Here is a 19,596-nt window from a genome sequence, read left to right as displayed (position 1 = left end):
TCTGTGTTTCATTACGGGATCGGGGGTGGGGGGAAGGCACTGTTTACGACACACGTCTCTGCAGTCTACCCATCACTGTTTACAAAAATAATCATACTAAGGGTATGTTCACACGTTCAGGATTTCCATCCTTTTTTTTTCAGGACAGTTTTTTTAAAAAAACTGCAGCTCTTGGCAGAAAACGCAGGTCCTTTTTTTGTCCTTTTTTGATGCGTTTTTGATGCGTTTTTTGATGCGTTTTTTGATGCGTTTTTTTATCCTTTTTTTACTGTGTGTTTCCTAGGAAGCTTTTTAGGGCTAAAATGGCTGAAAATACCCTAACCCTACCCCTACCCCTAACCCTACCCCTAACCCTAACCCTACCCCTACCCCTACCCCTACCCCTAACCCTACCCCTAACCCTACCCCTAACCCTACCCCTAACCCTACCCCTAACCCTACCCCTAACCCTAACCCTAACCCTATTCTAACCTTAGTGAAAAAAAAAAAAAAAAAAATTCTTAATTTTTTTATTGTCCCTACCAATGGGGGTGACAAAGTGGGGGGGGGGTGTCATTTACTATTTTTTTATTTTGATCACTGAGATAGGTTATATCTCAGTGATCAAAATGCACTTTGCCGGCAGATTCGGCGGGCGCACTGCGCATGCGCCCGCCATTTTGCAAGATGGCGGCGCCCAGGGAGAAGACGGCCGGACGGACACCGGGACGCCGGGTAAGTATAAGGGGGGGAGATTAGGGCACGGGGGGGGCATCGGAGCACGGGGGGGGGGCATCGGAGCACGGGGGTGGGGCATCGGAGCACGGGGGGGCGGGATCGGAGCACGGGGGGGGCAGCCACACTCCGCCCACGCACTTCCGCCCGCTCCCCCGCACTTCCTGCTGCAGCGGTTCTGCACATCAAATCGCAGTAAAACCCGCAGATATATTTTTGATCTGCGGGTTTTACTGCGATTTTGACCTCACAATGGAGGTCTATGGGTGCAGAACCGCTGCGGTTCAGGAAAAAGAATTGACATGCTCCTTCTTTTTTACCGCGGCTATTCAGCGCGGCTTTTTACACTAAATTCCGGATCATGTGCACAGCAGTGACTGTTTTCCATAGGGTTACATTGTTATGTACCCTGCATGGAAAACAGCTGCGGAACCGCAGCGGCAATACCGCTGCGGTTCCGCAGTAAAAAACGCACTGTGTGAACATGGCCTTACTCTTCGCACACACTTATTTTTCACCTCTATCTATACACACAGAATTCTTTGATCACCGCCCAATAGTATAAATTCCCAGCACTGCATGTCTGCATTCTCCGACACGATTGTGTCATTTCTCTGATCAGAACAACAGAAAAGGCCCTCAGTGGCCCTGCATAGCAGAGAATCTGCACAACTTACAGGTGTTGTCTGAACACTTTCTCCTATGCCCCGTATGCTGCCTCACTCATTTAGTTCACCAGTCACTACTTAAATCAATTATCTAAGTACCCAAAAATATTATTTTCAAATTTTATTAACATTTCAGTAATATTGAATTCTCTTCTTCATGACATTTGACTCGCATGTAGTTCACATGCTGGGTGCTTGTGTATGAGGAGAGCCCACTCCATATCTGACAGGAGCTTGCTGTGTTATACAGCTGACTCCTGTCTGTAACTGCTGCTGCCAATAGTGGCTGCGGTTTCTAAGCAGGTACACAGTGATGGAGTGCTCTGTCGCTTCATCAGCCACCCCACAATACAATCACTTGGTGGCAGTTGATTGTCATGGCAGCATGACAATCAAACAACAATAGCATTGTTTCTGTTTTGTTTGTTTTTTTCATTTCCACCTCAGTTTTTCTGTTTATTTTTTTTATTTTTTTTATTTTTTAATGTATTTTTTGTTTTGTTTTGGTTCTATAACTACTGTCAAGCAAAAGAATAAAACAACCGTACAGTCCAGCTAAAAAAAAATATATATAACTAATGCCCAGACTGTCTCTTTATTAAATGTTATAGATTTTGGAACGCAGGAATGAAAAAAAACAAAAACAAAGCTTTCTGCAGTGGGAAGAAGTTAAATTACTATAAATTACAGTTTGGCAATAGATGTGATTAGTCAGTGTCTTTATATGCAGAGGATAAAATTTGCAAAGACAGAGAAACTGACTAATGAAGCAACACTAACTGTCATCACTATAAACCATCAGCGCTTCCCTTTTTCTTGTTTTTGTTTGTGTAACACATTAAAGTTTCTAGTACAATTGGGAAGGGATGTCTTCCTAATACAATGCGTTATTTATGGGGCTAACATACAAAAACTGAAGGCATCAGTGCAATATTACCTGGCAAACCTCAGAAATTCAAACCAAAGATAAAAAAGGATACAAATATAAAAAATAGAAGACAAAAGACAATCCAGAGAATTGAACTCATCTAGTCAGCAAAATCTTTGGTGCTGCGTGCACACGAGTCGTCTTTTCTATGATTATTTGTTACTCATAGGATCTCCTTTGTCACACTGATCTCACTTGATAGTTGCTTCATTAAGTTTAAATGGCTAATATCAAACAATGAATGACAGATCTGCACCTTCCTGGCTTTATTTTAGTCATTTGATATAGTTGCAGAGTATACTGTATACTCATGTAACAGTCCATCTAGTTATAAAGGGGTTGTGCTCTACTCCGACAACTCCTTCTCAATCACTGTTTCCCCCAGTAAAATCATAACACTTGTACACTCCTCCAGTGCCTGTGTCTTTCCAGCGGTGTCGGTAACGGCTGTCCTGAGTCTCACGCAACATAACATAACACTCCCCATTTTTGGATAAATCTGACCTCCAGACTAAGTCAGAATTGCGCCTGCTCTCTCACTTCCTCTTGATGTATGATTTGCCCAGAGGTGGGGAAAGTGAAGTGGACGCTGCAGTGCCAACACTGCTGGAACGGCGCTGCCACTGGTGGTGAGTGTAGGTGATATTATTTTATTTGGTGGAAACATGGTGATTGAGAATAGTTTATCCAAGTAGTGCACATCCTCTTTTAGGCACAATCGTAATGTATTTTTATCTTATGAGGTGTATATGACTGGCTGCTTTAGAGAATTTAAGCTTAATTTAATCATAATGTTTCCATTTGTCCATCCCCAGTGCCTTTGTAGTGGAGAGACAGCCGTGTATGCCAATGCACCCCGACCGGCCCCTGGTGATCAAAACAGGAGTGCAGTTCACTACCAAAGTCAGGTAATGTAGGTGAAAAATGTGATCTGGGCCAATATACGCCAACATAAAATATTGCATATTCTGGCACAAATGTAAGACTTAAACTGTAGGCTTTGTCCTATGTTTTTTCAGCAATCTGGATGTTATACGGGCCAGCTTACCTTGTGCCAAACTTTTGTTCACAGGCTTCTTGTCAAATTTCCTGAACTTAATTACCAGCTGAAGATTAAAGTCTGTATTGATAAGTAAGTAAATGTTTTATTAAACTTTAATGACCCTCAAATTAGTAAAAACTTCTGACATGTTGCAAGGATATGTCAAAAGTTCCCACCACTGCGGGGTCATCAATGACTAGAAATAAGGGCATTCTCCTGAACTTGTGACCTGTAAGTTTCAGAAGTGGTGAAATCTATATACATTATTGTCTAAGGGGTACTTCCGTCTGTCTGTCTGTCCTTCTGTCACGGTTATTCGTTCGCTGATTGGTCTCGGCAGCTGCCTGTTATGGCTGCCGCGACCAATCAGCGACGGCCACAGTCCGATTAGTCCCTCCCCTACTCCCCTGCACTCACTGCCCGGCGCCCGCTCCATAATCCCCTCCACTCACCGCTCACACAGGGTTAATGGCAGCGGTAACGGCCCGCGGTGTAACGCACTCCGTTACCGCTGCTATTAACTCTGTGTGTCCCCAACTATTTACTATTGATGCTGCCTATGCAGCATCAATATTAAAAATGTCATGTTAAAAATAATAAAACAAAAAACCTGCTATACTCACCATCCGCCGTCTTTCTTTCTCCTCTCCATGCTCCCGGGACCGCTCCATTGTAAGCCGCAGCTTCCGCTCCCGTCCCAGGGCTGGTGTGCGACAAGGACCTGCCGTGAATCCACAGTCATGTGACTGCGATGTCATCGTAGGCCCTGCTCACACCAGCCCTGGGACGGGACCGCAAGCTACCGCTTGCAATGGAGCGGTCCCGGGAGCGTGGAGAGGAGCGAGAAAGGCGGCGGAGAGTAAGTATAGCAGGACTTCAACGGGCTATAGGTGAGTATATGGTTTTTTTTTTTTCTTCTTTTTTTAAGTCTCTATACTACGTGGCTCTGTGCTGGGCAATATACTACGTGGCTCTGCTACATACTATGTGGCTGGGCAATACGTGACTGGGCAATATACTACATGGCTGGGCAGTATACTACGTGATTGGGCAGTATACTACGTGGCTGGGCAATGCAATATACTACGTGGCTGGGCAATGCAATATACTACGTGGACATGCATATTCTAGAATACCCGATGTGTTAGAATCGGGCCACCATCTAGTAATCCATAAGAGCCCATGAGTAGTTTTCAAGTCTCCCAAACAGATGCAGATGGGGCACAGCTACACCCACCCATGACAATTTATGATTTTTTTTCTATAACTGACAGTGCAACTTAATATATGCCTTAGGTGCTGTGTAGTTCATAATCTATGTAAACACGTCTGTATTTATATATATATTTTTTTTATTTCATAGGGATTCTGGGGATGTTGCTGCACTTAGAGGGTAAGAAGCACACTAGCGTATTTTCTGTACTGCCTAACTAAAATACTGCCTGTTAGGCAAATCTTTGTTTTCAGAATTGTTGGTACATCCATTTCTGATCTTTTTCCCAAGAGATTTGTTAATGTGATAAATATTAGATTGATCATTTAACATTAATCTGTATGACCACCTTTAGATTTATTTTTCTGTATCCAGTTGTAGTCCTAGTTGTTGAAATCTATTCTATTTATGTAAATAACCTATTCTTCTCTTACAAATTTTCATTATAAATGAGCTGTTTTGCTTTTTCTTAGTTCTCGCAAGTTCAACATCCTTGGCACAAACACAAAAGTGATGAACATGGAGGAATCAAACAATGGAAGTCTATCTGCTGAATTCAAACACTTGGTAAGATGTGTGGCAGTATTTAGTTGATTAAAGGTGCTCTCATGGTTCAAGTGAAACCTAATAAAATGTAGTCCTTGAACAAAGTTTTGTGTACACTTCTGTGTTGCAAATAAATGCTGCTGATGACGTTGGAGCCAAGCAAGATGGGTGTACGATCAGCAGAAGAGATGGGCGAGCCCAAACAGTAAAGTTCGGCGTCCGTACCGAGCATCTACTGTTCGGACACTGAACACGGATTTCACCAGGAAGTCCGTGTTACTGTTCGGGTTCGGCTCCCTGGAACAAAGGGTGTTTGTCGCAAATATCGCTTCTGATCGGCGGTGAAATCATACTTGCTGGTCCGAGAGCCGCGGTTTCCACACTGTCGAAAGACAGCGTGAGCGTTCAGCTGTGATCGGAGATGACGCTCACCTCTGGTGACTGGCAACAGCTGATGAGGCTACTGCTTCCATCAGCCAACACAGGCTGCCACTAATAACAGCGAGAACAGGAGCGGATGATGGGAGTATTCATCAGCCGGCTCCTGCACTGTAAATAAATAATTAAAAAATAACTGCCATTGGTTCCCTGCATTTTTGATAACCAGCCAGGCAAAAATCACAGCTGGGGGCTGCAATACTCAGCTGTCAGCTTCAACAAGGCTGGTTATCAGGGAAAGGTCATAGAGGCCGGCGCTTGCGCATTGCAGTACTTTGCTCTACCCTCAACAGGGCAAAGTACGCCTGCGCAGGAGCCACGGTAGGCTAAGCAAGGAAGAGGATGTCATCATATGAAGATGGGAGGCGCCGGACCACTACGCCCATTGGACCGCACCGCGACCGCCCCTGGGTGAGTATAATCTAACCTCTTTTGCTTACCTTTCAAGTTACATGGGGGGCTTATCTACAGCATTACAGAATGCTGTAGATAAGCCCCTGATGGCGGTGGCCTTCGCTTATAGGCCAAAAATGGGGTGACCGATTCCCTTTAAAAGTTACATGATTTAGGTTAGTGTGTGTCCATGATAAAATAATACCTTACTGTGATCTGCTAAATTGGAATTGACCACGAATCCCCTATTAATGCACTAAACACGTCTAAGGCAAAAAAATATAAATCGTTAAGTAGTGCTGGAAATAAATTAATGCACTTACCTTCCCTGATGAAGCTGTCCTTGTATTGGTGACACACATGGGGTTTTTCATCCTGCCGTACATCTCTTAACTTTGCTTATGGTTGTTGATTTGATCTATTTAACCAATAATTATTTATTTTGTTTGTACACACTGGACCACACGTATACAATGCTCTAATGTTCACCTGACCATCCTCCTGGACTGTTGACATCTTTGTTCACGTTTCTTCTCTATGATCTCTTATAGTACACAGCAGGGGTGGGGAACCTCAGGCCCAGGGCCGGACTGGCTATCGGGCACTTCTGGCAAATGCCAGAAGGGCCCGTGCCAGTAGTGGGCCGCTGCACTCCTTTCCCCCTCCCCCCGCCAGTGCCGCCGCCGCATTCAACTATACCGGCGTCTATGACGCCGGTATAGTTCAATGCAATGATGGAGGCGAGAGCGTCTGCTGACACTCCCTCTCCCATCATTCCCCGCTCTGCCTCTGACACTGCGGGTGCGCGATGACGTCATATCATCGCGCACCTGTTGTGTCCCGGGCAGACTGCAGCCGCCGAGATAGGAGCCAGGAGCAGCGCGGGCAAGAGGAAAGGTGAGGAGAGTGTTGTTTTTTTTTTTTTTTTTTTTTAAACTGGACTGTGGAGCAATTATCGGGGGGATGAGATGTGGGCTGTGCTGAGTAAATACCACTGTGTGGGCTGTGCTGTGTATATACCACTGTGTGGGCTGTGCTGTGTATATACCACTGTGTGGGCTGTGCTGTGCATATACCACTGTGTGGGCTGTGCAGTGTATATACCACTGTGTGGGCTGTGCAGTGTATAGACCACTGTGTGGGCTGGGCTGTGTATATACCACTGTGTGGGCTGGGCTGTGTATATACCACTGTGTGGGCTGGGCTGTGTATATACCACTGTGTGGGCTGGGCTGTGTATATACCACTGTGTGGGCTGGGGCTGTGTATATACCACTGTGTGGGCTGGGGCTGTGTATATACCACTGTGTGGGCTGGGGCTGTGTATATACCACTGTGTGGGCTGGGGCTGTGTATATACCACTGTGTGGGCTGGGGCTGTGTATATACCACTGTGTGGGCTGGGGCTGTGTATATACCACTGTGTGGGCTGGGCTATATTATATGCGGGCTTTAATATATACTATGGGAGGTATATTATATTCTATGGGGGAGGCCGTGTTATATACTATATGGCTGTGTTATATACTATTGCAGGGGTATATTCTATTCTATGGGGGAGGCTGTCTTATATACTATGGGGGGCTGCATTATATACTATGGGGGGCTACATTTTATATTATGGGGAGGTGGGCTGCATTATATTCTATGGGGGGCTGTATTAGTTTTTATGAGGGATGATTGCATCATACTCTTTGATGGGGCTGCATTATATTCTATGGGGAGGTGGGCTGTATTCTATTCTATTCGGGGCTACATTATATTCTATGGGGGCTGTATTATATTTATATTCTATGAGGGGTGATTGCATTATACTCTATGGGGGGCTGCATTATACTCTGTAGGGTGGTGGCTGCATTATACTCTGTAGGGTGGTGGCTGCATTATACTCTGTAGGGTGGTGGCTGCATTATACTGGATGTTGGCTGCATTATACTCTATTGAGGACTATGGGGAATACGCTATACTATATGAAGAACTATGGGGTGCATTATACTATGGGAAGTGAATTGTACTACATGGATGACTATGGCGGAGCATTATACTATATGGAGCACTATGAGGAGTGTATTATGCTGTATGAAGGACTATGAGGAGTGTAATATACTATGTGGAGGACTGAGCAGTGTATTTTAATATATGGAGGACTATAGGGAGTGTATTATACTATATAGAGAACTGTGGTGCACATTATAATATATGGAGGACTATGGGGTGTATTTTACTAAACAAGTAAAATGCTGCATATTCAGATTGTTTTTGCCGGAACAAAAATCCTTGTTCTCAGCAGCACATCGCCGGTGTAAACTGTAGATGTGCTGCTGATAACATGATACTGTATGGTGATCTGATAGTGATGGTTCTGTCACATCATTATTCCTCAGCTGGTGGAAAGAGGCCGGGAAACAAGTGTTGAACAACTTCATTGTCGATCAAACTCATTTAGCGGCCTGAGATCAGCACATGTAAATACAACCGAAATGCTTTTTTGTGATGTGCAATATGTTAGCATTTGGGTCCCTATTTTAAACTTTGCATAGGGCCCCTTTGCCTAAAACCGGCCCTGCCTACAAGTTTACAAAGATATTATACAGTCACCATGTGACAAGTGGGCTTGTGTAACTTCAAATGCCAGGGCTGAATTTTAGTCCCAGTCAAGCCCTGCTCAGGCCCCAGGGCCATTTACGGCCCTCGATGACCTTTTATCAGGCCCCTCGAGCAGATTCTCAGGGTCCGCATTCTTGGGCAGGAAGGTGTATTTTGATTACAACCAGCTCGTTAATTTCTTCTTGCACTGTTAGCACACACGCAGTGTTCACTACTGAACAGTGAAAGGAATGTAATGAAAGATTACGTCCTGACACCAGTGCCAGCGCCAGGATGCACTTTGTGATTGGAGTTTGTACGGAGCCCACCAAGGATGGTATAAATATCCAAAAGGCCCTTGGCAGAAAAAAGATTCCCCCCCCTCTGATAGACATTAAACAATGCCCTAGACTGTATAACAGCGTTATCTTATTAGTATCACTGTCGGGTTCTATAAACTATTTTTGTAACTTCCTGAATTCTAGTGGTTACTTAATACCAAATGTTGTACAACAATTTGTATACTTTCTCTTCTGCTATGTGCTAATGGCAGTTGTGTAATTCTTCCTATCTAGTATAACAGACATGTTGTTCACCCACTAGTCAGAATGGAATGGCCATGCTGATAACCTCCAGGCTGCACAAAACTGGAAGCCTCAGGCGGTGTTTACTGTCTTCAGATAAAATCTGAAACATTACTCTGTACTCTGGGAACAGAGTAATATTTCGGAATTTTATTTTTCAATTGTTAAAGGGGTATTCCCATCTCCAAGATCCTTTCCCAATATGTACAATGTGTAGTAATAATAATAATGGCAGATACCTCAAATTAGACGTGTAGTATAGTTCTTCTGATTCGCAATGTCTTTTCCTCATGTGCAGGTATTGCAGGATCTTGGGTATCCATGGTAACGACCACTGATATAGTGACAGTTTGCTGGTTTCTAGTGGTTGTAACCATGGATACCTAAGGTGCTGCAATGCCTGCACATGAGGAAAGAGACATAGCAAATCAGAAAAACTATACTACATTTCTAATTGGACGTATTTGCTAATATTATTAATACTACATCTTCTACATATTGGGATAGGGAATACCCCTTTTAGCATAATTGTTGGATACCCACAGCAAAATGTACAACATGCCCATTTTGTGGCGGAATCCACCTACGGTACTTTGAAAGGGATTAAATTTGCTGTTAAAAAAAAGCACGATGTGGATAAGATCTGTTCATATCGCACCCACATCACTGCAATCTGCTGGATGTCATTGAAAATCTGCAGCATTCCTTTCCCATGTGGACGTACCATAATGGAAAATTTTACCATGAAAAAATCTTATGCTCTCTTCCTGTCTGGATTTATTTTAGTTCTCTTTGCCCCATTCATTTCAACGCCATAAGATATGCTCTGTTACATTTAGATATTGTCTTACTAAATCTTTGTTTCTTTTAGACTCTGAGAGAGCAGCGATGTGGCAATGGTGGACGAGCGAACTGCGATGTAAGTCGGGATATGCTGTATGTGGAATTGTATATTTAGATGAGGTGTTGATTTATGAATAGTTGCTGTAAATCTCTAGACTGTCATGCTATTGGCTTGCCAATTACTATTATAGTTTTTTTTGTTGGAAATGAGTGCTGATTTGTCATAATAGATGGGTGTCCACTACCTAAACAGCAGAAACTGCAGCCTGTGCAAAGAGGTTGGAATTCTCTTATGCTTGCTTTTGCATTAGGCATATTTAACCCCTTTCCTGACATAAGAAGTACATGTATGTCACACGCTATGGTTGTGGAGTGAGCACACTAGATGTGCCAACAGTATACAGAGCTCCTTCACCTGCCTCTGAAAGATGGCTCTGATTCCTGCCATTTAACCAGTTAGATATAGCTGGCATTAGCTCCTATCTGTGATTTAACTATATACTGCAAGTGATGAGGTGATCGCAAGTGAATGTCCCCTAGTGGCATAATGAAATATGTAAAAAGTTGTTTTAAAAGTTGGGCCATGATTTATTGCATTTTCTTCTTTTTTTAGCGTTTTGTTTTTTTTTCTTTACTCCATCTCTAATTCACACACACGTGTACATGTGTTTTGTTTTTTTTGTTTATTTGTTTGTTTGTTTGTTTTTTTGGGGGGGTTGCCATTATGGGCTGTACTTCTACATACTTTAGGCTGATTCATCAGTCGCAATTTTTTCGCACAAATGTATACTTGCCCCTTCCTTCCTAAAGTGATTTTATGTACGCCTGAAAGTGTTGTGCAATATTTGTGACATATTAGTGAAACACGCAGTTTTATGAGCTAAAAAAATAAGAAAAAAGACTAAGATATGCAACGTTTTTTTCAGTTTTTCATAAAAGTAATCAACTGCATCTGCAATTTTGAAGAATTTGGTGGAAAAAAACCCAGTACCTCAAAGCAAATTAGTTACTTATGAAGAAAAAAAACAAAAAAAACTGACAATGATGAATCAGGCCCTTGAAGGGCTTTGTCCACTACTTTAAAAACCCCTTCTCGATCTAAATGTTTGGCCCCGATAAAATAAAAAACCCAATACTCTCCTCCCTTACTGGTGCCGTTCCTGCTGTGTCAGCACTTGCGGTCCCTGGGCTCTCATGCGGTTGTTGTGACACGTGACCCCGGCGCACAGTCCTCCCTTGCGTCTGTCCACGCCAAATCGTGAAGAGGAAGTCCGGGCTGCAGCTCCTCTCTTGCTTCCTCATCATGTTCAGTTTCACAGGAGGCGGGGACAATGATGCCAGTGCTGATTGGGCCTTGGGGTCATGTGTCACAACAACAGCAGGGGAGCATCGGGGACAGCGAGTGTCAACGTCGCGGGAACGGCACCAGCGCAGAAAATGAGTGTAAGCTTTTGTTATTTTATCAGGGCCAAGCAAGGAGTGAGCAGAATTTGTCCAAGTAGTGGAAAGTTGTTTAAAGTCTAAATCGCTCCCCTTTTCCCAATACAAAAAAAAAAGATATGTAAAAGATAAAGGATAAGCATATCAACGAATCTTCTTCATTAAAATATAGAATTGTTTAACCCTAATTTTATATACTATAAAGCAAAATCAAATTAAAGCGCCTTAGTTGTCTTTTTTGTTATAACCTCTTCCCCACCAAAAATGTAGTAAAAAGCTGTCCAAACATTGTCTATCCCAAGATAAAAAAATAAAGATGTTTTATAAGCTTTTTCAGGCAGTCAAAAATTAGTTTTTCGAAGGGAAACTGCTTCAGGAAGTATAAGCTTCTTTTCTTTTTTTATTTCTTTTTTTTTCCCCCACGTTTTTTTTTTTTTAAAACCATTAAGAATAAACTATAATTTTTGCAAAGTAAAGATGCTGATCAGACACTCAAAGAGATGCCCAAGTGTCTTCTGGATGTTTTTTGCTTTCCCATTTGCCTTCTATTATAAAGTATGGCTCTGCTCAGAAGATGCATGAAGAGTGATCAGGTCACTTCTTTTAACCACTTGGCATTTTTTTTTTAATAACTGAAATGTTAAAAAAAAAACTCTCAAAAGCCAGAAGGTATGAACAGCAATTCTCTTTTGAAATGAATAGGAATAGTCTTTCAAGCGTTTTCTGAACTGTATTTCAGACATTCTTTGGCTCTAACTTGCTCATAAAACACCTGAAAGAAACGTGTATGAACGTTCTTTTAGACCAGTCTTTCCGCTGATTCTTTTTTGTTTGGCTACTAAGAGTTTTAGTTACATGTAGTTGTAATCTTCTTTAAACCATATGTTTCTCTATAAATGGCAATTTATCATGGTATACATTGATATAATCGATATGAAGTTGATCTTATATTGCTCTACCTGTACAATTGATAGTAGACGCCTGTATATAATCCAGCGCTAACAACTGCAATGACTGTGAACAGTCTACAAAGGAGCCTAGTCTAAAGCTGGCACTTTCCTGAATGCCGATCGCCAGGACAAGATCTACAATGACAAGAGCTGCTGTGAGATTTCAGCTCTGAACACTGCAGAGTTGTGAATGGCGCTCTGGATTATAATACAGGGTCAGCATTAAGTAATTTAGTGCAGAGCATTGTGCTTTGTTTAGAGCACTGACGTTTAATAATGAAATGATTCCATTCTAGGCGTCACTTATCGTCACTGAAGAACTCCACTTAATCACTTTTGAAACTGAAGTTTATCACCAAGGCTTGAAAATCGATCTTGAGGTAAGTAATTTTGCAGCATCTGTGCATGTGCACCAACCAGTTCCTCTTACTCTGACTACACAGAGCAGTTTATGGTTGCACGTGTGATTTCAGGACTGTCCTATTTCCTGATTTGTATGTGTGCTGGTTCCTTTCTATATTAGAGCGGTTACGATGGCGTGACTGTAGAAGTGGTAACACAATGCAGCCTGCACCAGTGCTGTCTAGTCCTGTCTGACGGGGCGTAGCAGTGTGCCACCAGTCTCTTTAGTCACAGACGTGCAGATTACATCCATTTATTTATATTGAAGGGGAATTTCACTGTTAAATCACTCGGTGTATCCCAAACGCCCTTTCTCACGGCCCCAACAGATCGTGTTTTCAGGATTCCTTAGTATTGCTCAGGAGAGAACCTGTGACAATGTCTGAGGCCTCAATAATAAGTCCAACAACTGTTATGCTAAGGAAATGCTAAAAACATGATCTGTTGGGGTCTGTGAGGACTGGCGTTTGGAAAACACAGATTGTAACTAAAGCCTATTTGTGAAATGTTATACAACTTGTAATATGCCGTACTTTATTTCAGTCCTTTTTGACTTTCGAGATGATTACTTACACACTTATTCACTTATTAGTTGAACATTGTCCAAATTAGCCAACCTTGAAGAAGGTAAAAACAACATGCCTGATGCTTTGTTCTCTAAGAAGATAAGCTGCCGCCAGACATATCTGGAGGTGGCTTAAGGTACCGTCACACTAAGCGACGCTGCAGCGATACCGACAACGATCCGGATCGCTGCAGTGTCGCTGTTTGGTCGCTGGAGAGCTGTCACACAGACAGCTCTCCAGCGACCAACGATCCCGAGGTCCCCGGTAACCAGGGTAAACATCGGGTTACTAAGCGCAGGGCCGCGCTTAGTAACCCGATGTTTACCCTGGTTACCATCGTTAAAGTAAAAAAAAAAACAACCACTACATATTTACCTACCGCTGTCTGACGTCACCGCTCTGCTTTCCGGCCGCTGTGCTCACAGCCAGAGCAGAGAAGCTGAGCGCCGGGGACAGACAGCGGAAGGTAAGTATGTAGTGGTTTTTTTTTTTACTTTAACGATGGTAACCAGGGTAAACATCGGGTTACTAAGTGCGGCCCTGCGCTTAGTAACCCGATGTTTTCCCTGGTTACCAGCGAAGACATCGCTGAATCGGTGTCACACACGCCGATTCAGCGATGTCAGCGGGAGATCCAGCGACGAAACAAAGTTCTGGACTTTCTTCCCCGACCAGCGATATCACAGCAGGGGCCTGATCGCTGCTGCATGTCAAACTGAACGATATCGCTAGCCAGGACGCTGCAACGTCACGGATCGCTAGCGATATCGTCTAGTGTGACGGTACCTTTAAAGAGGTCATCTCGTCTTGTTACATGGGTAAAATTTTAAAGTGCTAGTAGAAATAAGCAACTTTGCATTTTTATTTTTTTTTTAAATCCGATAATTTTTTTTGTATTCATAGTATTTAAATTAACAAACAAGTGCAATTGTCAAAAATAGACATGTTTACATATATTTCATATTACTCCCCTACTCCCCCACACTTCCACCCCCTCCCCAAAGCATGTATGAGCAGCAATAGGACAATAACATACATTGCATACACATTAAAACCGCACCCTTATTGGAATCCGCTCCTCTCCATCCATGGTTTCCACAGTGTTTCAAAGGTTTTTACACTTTTTCTTTTATCATAAATACCCTTTTCCATATTAACAACCACGTCGGACTGTCTATAAAATTCTCGCAATATCGGCGGTTCTTCACTTATCCAGTGTCTGGCAATTAATTTACGCACAGCAAACAACAATCTGGCAATTGCCAGTTTATGACAATTTTGCACCCGGATCTCCTCCAAATAGCCCAAAATACGTACCACAGGGTCCCCCCCGTCTTTAGGCCTCTGCCGCAATTCCATCCTAATTCATGGCTGTTTTTTTCCCCCAAACAAGGTCTCGAAACATGGAATTGATGGTATGAGACCATATGGGGGTATTGTGCAATACATACAATAATTGAGGAATAAGAATCACTTTAATTTAGTTTATCCTTCCAACCACTGAGAGATATAATCTACACCATGTCCCTATTTTCTTCCTAAATAGCAACTTAGCATTTTAACTCTTATTATAAATGCTTTCTTTTCTCAAAAACTGAGGGATTTGTAATTCTATAGTTTGCTGTCTAGATCAAGGGCCACCCTGCAGTCTATCAGAGGTGGTTGGTGTCTTGAGCGTTCAGGTCTGAATTGCTGGATCTGGCAGCTTCAGGGACACTGCAATCCTCGGATGCCGCCGAGATAAAGTTTGCATCTGCTTGCAGCATGACAACGCACAGTTCAGACCATCGATTTGACCACACGGCTGACTCTGTGTCAGGAGCACAGAGCACCCTTGGCAAGCTGGGAGGGAGGCAGGGTAGTGGTGTGCTCCTGATCAAAGGGCTTGTAAAAGCCTGTTTCATACTGTCTTACGCTGGCTGATAATCTGCACGAGTAAGTTTGCCATGAAGACTGTGAATCATCTGTTGAAGAAGCCAAATGCTGGTTGTTTGGGTGATTGCATAGTTTGTGCTGGCATGGAAATCACAGTTGTCAACAGCACATTGCTGCATGTAAACGGGGATGTGCTGTCCACAACATGATGATGTATTGGTACAGAATATCATCTAATTAGAACAGGCCAATAAATGACCACCAATTCATTTTTTATAGTCTATCAGTAGTTGTTAGTTGGCCAAAATTGGCCCTTCTAAATGGGATTTCCCGTCTCCTTATTAAGAATAAATGCATATTCAGACAAGCGTGCATGTGTATCCGGAAGAATGGATGTAGGCTAAACAAGCTCAGCCATTGAAGCTGTATAGCCACGTATGGGTCATTACAAGACATATCACAAGTATTCTTGATCAGGAAAGGTTTTCAGCCTCTGGACAAGATATTTTTTTATATAAAGGTATATTTATATTTACGTACATGTGATGAAAACGGACAGTAGGTTATATACTGACGGCCCAAGGATGTGAACATATATTTCTATCTCTTTACCCATTATAATCTAATCTGACATTCATATTCGTTAGTATGGGAAGAGAAAATAGCATCTGTTTTATGGTTGAACCTACTGACTGACAACCCAAAGGGGGAGAGTACACCATAATTTAAAGGGGTTGTCCAGAATTTAATAAAACAAATCTGCATGGTTTCCTCTATACGTTATGCTGTTCTTGTCCACTAGCTGTGTGAATTACACCTCATCCCTATACACTTTAGTAGGGTGGGTTATAATGTCAGACACTGCTGAGTCTTCAGTACACGCACACTGTTATTTCTCACCGTGGGCACCACATCACAGGTCACTCATGTACATTGGACCCCGTGTATCAGAATAGTCTCAAAGGAATTGTGGTGGGTAGTAACTAATTATAATTCCTTTTTCTTTCATTTATACTGAAGAGTGAGCTCTGGTTGCTCTGAATAAGAAGGATAGCTGCCTTTATTTTATTTGTCAAGGGCCTCTGTAAAGCTGAGAGAGTTAAGGTACCGTCACATTTAGCGACGCTGCAGCGATCTAGACAACGATCCCGATCGCTGCAGCATCGCTGTGTGGTCGCTGGAGAGCTGTCACACAACTATGCGAAGTCCCCTGGTAACCAGGGTAAACATCGGGTTTCTAAGCGCAGGGCCGCGCTTAGTAACCCGATGTTTACCCTGGTTACCAGCGTAAACGTAAAAAAAACAAACACTACATACTTACATTCCAGTGGCTGTCCCCCGGCGTTCTGCTTTCCTGCACTGACTGTGAGCGCCGGCTGGCCGTAAAGCACAGCGGTGATGTCACTGCTGTAATCTGCTTTACGGCTGGCCGGCGCTGACAGTGCAGGGAAGCAGAACGCCGGGGGACGCGACAGACACCGGAATGTAAGTATGTAGTGTTTGTTTTTTTTTTTTTTACATTTACACTGGTAACCAGGGTAAACATCGGGTTACTAAGCGCGGCCCTGCGCTTAGTAACCCGATGTTTACCCTGGTTACCAGTGAAGACATCGCTGAATCGGTGTCACACGCCAATTCAGCGATGTCTGCGGGAGGTCCAGCGACGAAATAAAGTTCTGGACTTTCTGCTCCGACCAACGATGTCACAGCAGGATCCAGATCGCTGCTGCGTGTCAAACACAACGATATCGCTAGCCAGGACGCTGCAACGTCACGGATCGCTAGCGATATCGTTGTTAAGTTGGCCAGTGTGACGGTACCTTTATTCCCATTTTTATCACTCATGGTAAAGACTGTAAAATCTTTATCTGATCCCCGGCCACAGAAGGATGGTATTTTGGAAACCGCCAAGCAAGCTGCACTAAACTGTTTCCATAACTTTCATTCAAATTAATGGAAATTATGGAAACTAGTTGCCCAGTGAGCTACAGTGTCTGCATAACTCTCATTCGCTTGTATTGGAGTTACAGAAATGGCGTGGTGCATGTTCTTTCTGGAGCTACAACCACTTGTGGCCTGGCACAGAGATGTGTTTTCAGTGAAGTGCTGAGATGGGAATTACTCTTTAATGAGCCCATCCTACATGAAGTGATGGATTAAGTAGGATTAATGACTAGTGATGAGCGTACGTGCTCAGATAACGTGTTTTTCGAGTATCTTGGGCGTGCTCAAATAATATCTTCGAGTCCCTGCGGCTGCATGATTTGCAGCTATTAGACAAATAGGCAATCCTAACAAACAGGCAATCCCCACGTGTTCAGGCTGTCTAACCGCTGCAAATCATGCCGTCACAGACTCGAACATTAGTCACAAATAGCAAATGATGTCAGACAAGTATTTGTACAGGATAAGAATGGTGAGCGAAATGGCTGAAGACTGATCGTAACACCGAACATCACGCTCTGTGGTCACACACAAATGATCTGAAATGCATGTGTTCAACTATTGAATCCCTTAAGTGATACTAATTATATAGAATACTTGCGTTCTGTCACTCGACCCATTCACATTACACAATTATTGTGAACGATATGTCGTTAACATCAGAATTTTTAAGGATTTTCAGACGCTGAAAATGCTCATTAATGCATCTAGGTTTTCTTGTAACGTACTTTTGTTTGTGAGTTATTGAAAAAGCTTCATCCATGTACATGCAAAGAGAAGGCATATACTAGACATTTTAAGTTCATCTTGCATGAAACCTTCTCAGACCTGTCGTAGCGTGTTATCATGCTACCTAGTCCTTTGTGGAACCCTTCACCTTCTTCCAGTCAGTCTCTGTGGTCACCAGAACAGATTGATTTACTGGGTGAATGAAAAGGACAATGTGATGAAATGATGAAATTAAACAGTGTGTCTCTTCTATTTGCAGACCCACTCGTTGCCTGTGGTAGTGATATCAAACATATGTCAGATGCCTAATGCCTGGGCATCTATTCTGTGGTACAACATGCTCACCAACAACCCAAAGGTAAGAATGACTTGGCTCTGTCTAAAGATTAAATACATGATTAGTACAGTATTAATTTTCTTTCTTTTGTGCCTTGCGGTGCAGGTCAGCCGCTTTAATACAATCCACAGAAAAACATTGATACATATAAGGAACTTCTCATTCTTTCTGTATTAGTCTTTTTAGCGTTTAAACAGTAATAATGTATTACAGAGTATCAGTATTTTGTATACAATATCTGTTTTTATTTCTTGATTTTAACAGCGTTCCTACAAGCTCGTTTTTTCATGTCCTCCTTTTTGTCATGCTGCGGTGTTTTAGGGGTCCTTTTCCAATTTGGTTTCCGGTTGATTAGAATGGTCTAAAATAGTATTCTATAATTGACATGTCATGTTACCATACTGACCCAACGCTGTGCTGTAGCAATGCTGCCAGCCTCAGGAGATAAATCCATCCAACAGCCTCTTCATAAATGTAGAGGACAACTATTGGAGGTAGCAATCCTAAAAGTTAACAACGACACTTTTAACGAGCCTGGTCACATGCCACAGAAGAAAAATCCTGATACCTGGAAATATTTTATTGCTAGACTTGCCTAGGCTACAGCTGGAGCGAATAACAGCTGATTTGTGGGGTGGCATGTAATGGAGCCCACCAATCTGATATTGTTGACCTATCCTAGGTATATACCCAGGCAATCCTTATCATCTAGATTGAAAAGTTCCTTCCATGGTTTTCTATGTAATTTTTGTTCTGTGCCATACTTCATTGTGTTTCCATTTGGTAGAGTGCAACTACCCAACAGAGAAAACGGCAAGTAGAATTTAGCAAAAGAATTTGCTGGATTCTGGTCCAGCAGATATGTTTAGAGCCATGGCTATGAGACTAAAGCCTTGCAAAATGCCTACTACCTGCCAGCATCCCCAGTGTCTCTTCTGATTAGAAGGCCTGGCGCACTGCCATGCCTTCATCGTATTGGATCGTAATGACATAGCGGGATTAACTAGCTAAAAGAGGCACCAAGGAGGCTACAGGTAATAAAGCTTGGGTCTGGCAGCCACGGACTACTGACCAGGGTCCTGCAATTCTTTGTGCTAATCTTTGATGTCAATTTGACATTTCTTATTTAAAGGCATTGTCCTGTCTAGAATGACAGATCTGCAGTCACTCTGTGTGACTGCAGACTTGTGAATTCTTCCAGCGCACGCACTCTGCACTGTGAGGATTCGCTGGTGTCTTCCCCAGGAATGGCAGTCAGGTATGCAATATGCATACGCTCGCGCAGAACTCGTCTGGTGGGCGCAGCCTCGCTCAATACTAGTGAATGAAGCTGCACCCACTAGACGGGTAATGTCCGGGAGTATGCGTGTTGCATACTTGACCGCCGTTCTGGCGCAG

At 42.9% G+C, this 19,596-nt stretch overlaps 1 protein-coding gene across 6 annotated transcripts in view; it reads left to right on the top strand.

Moving 5' to 3' along the window:
* STAT3 (signal transducer and activator of transcription 3) overlaps positions 1–19,596 on the top strand; it is a 97,143-nt gene that overhangs the window by 67,801 nt on the left and 9,746 nt on the right. For all 6 annotated transcript variants that reach the window (XM_069751812.1, XM_069751814.1, XM_069751813.1 and 3 more), the window contains exons 10-16: positions 3,126–3,218; positions 3,383–3,442; positions 4,716–4,745; positions 5,039–5,132; positions 9,984–10,031; positions 12,642–12,725; positions 18,121–18,219. In XM_069751812.1, the coding sequence (XP_069607913.1) occupies positions 3,126–3,218; positions 3,383–3,442; positions 4,716–4,745; positions 5,039–5,132; positions 9,984–10,031; positions 12,642–12,725; positions 18,121–18,219 (508 nt within the window). The remainder of the gene's footprint in view (positions 1–3,125; positions 3,219–3,382; positions 3,443–4,715; positions 4,746–5,038; positions 5,133–9,983; positions 10,032–12,641; positions 12,726–18,120; positions 18,220–19,596) is intronic.

Source organism: Ranitomeya imitator, chromosome 2 (assembly GCF_032444005.1).
Source record: "Ranitomeya imitator isolate aRanImi1 chromosome 2, aRanImi1.pri, whole genome shotgun sequence".
Taxonomy (NCBI): Eukaryota; Metazoa; Chordata; class Amphibia; order Anura; family Dendrobatidae; genus Ranitomeya; species Ranitomeya imitator.
This window is presented reverse-complemented; position numbering and strand designations above follow the sequence as displayed.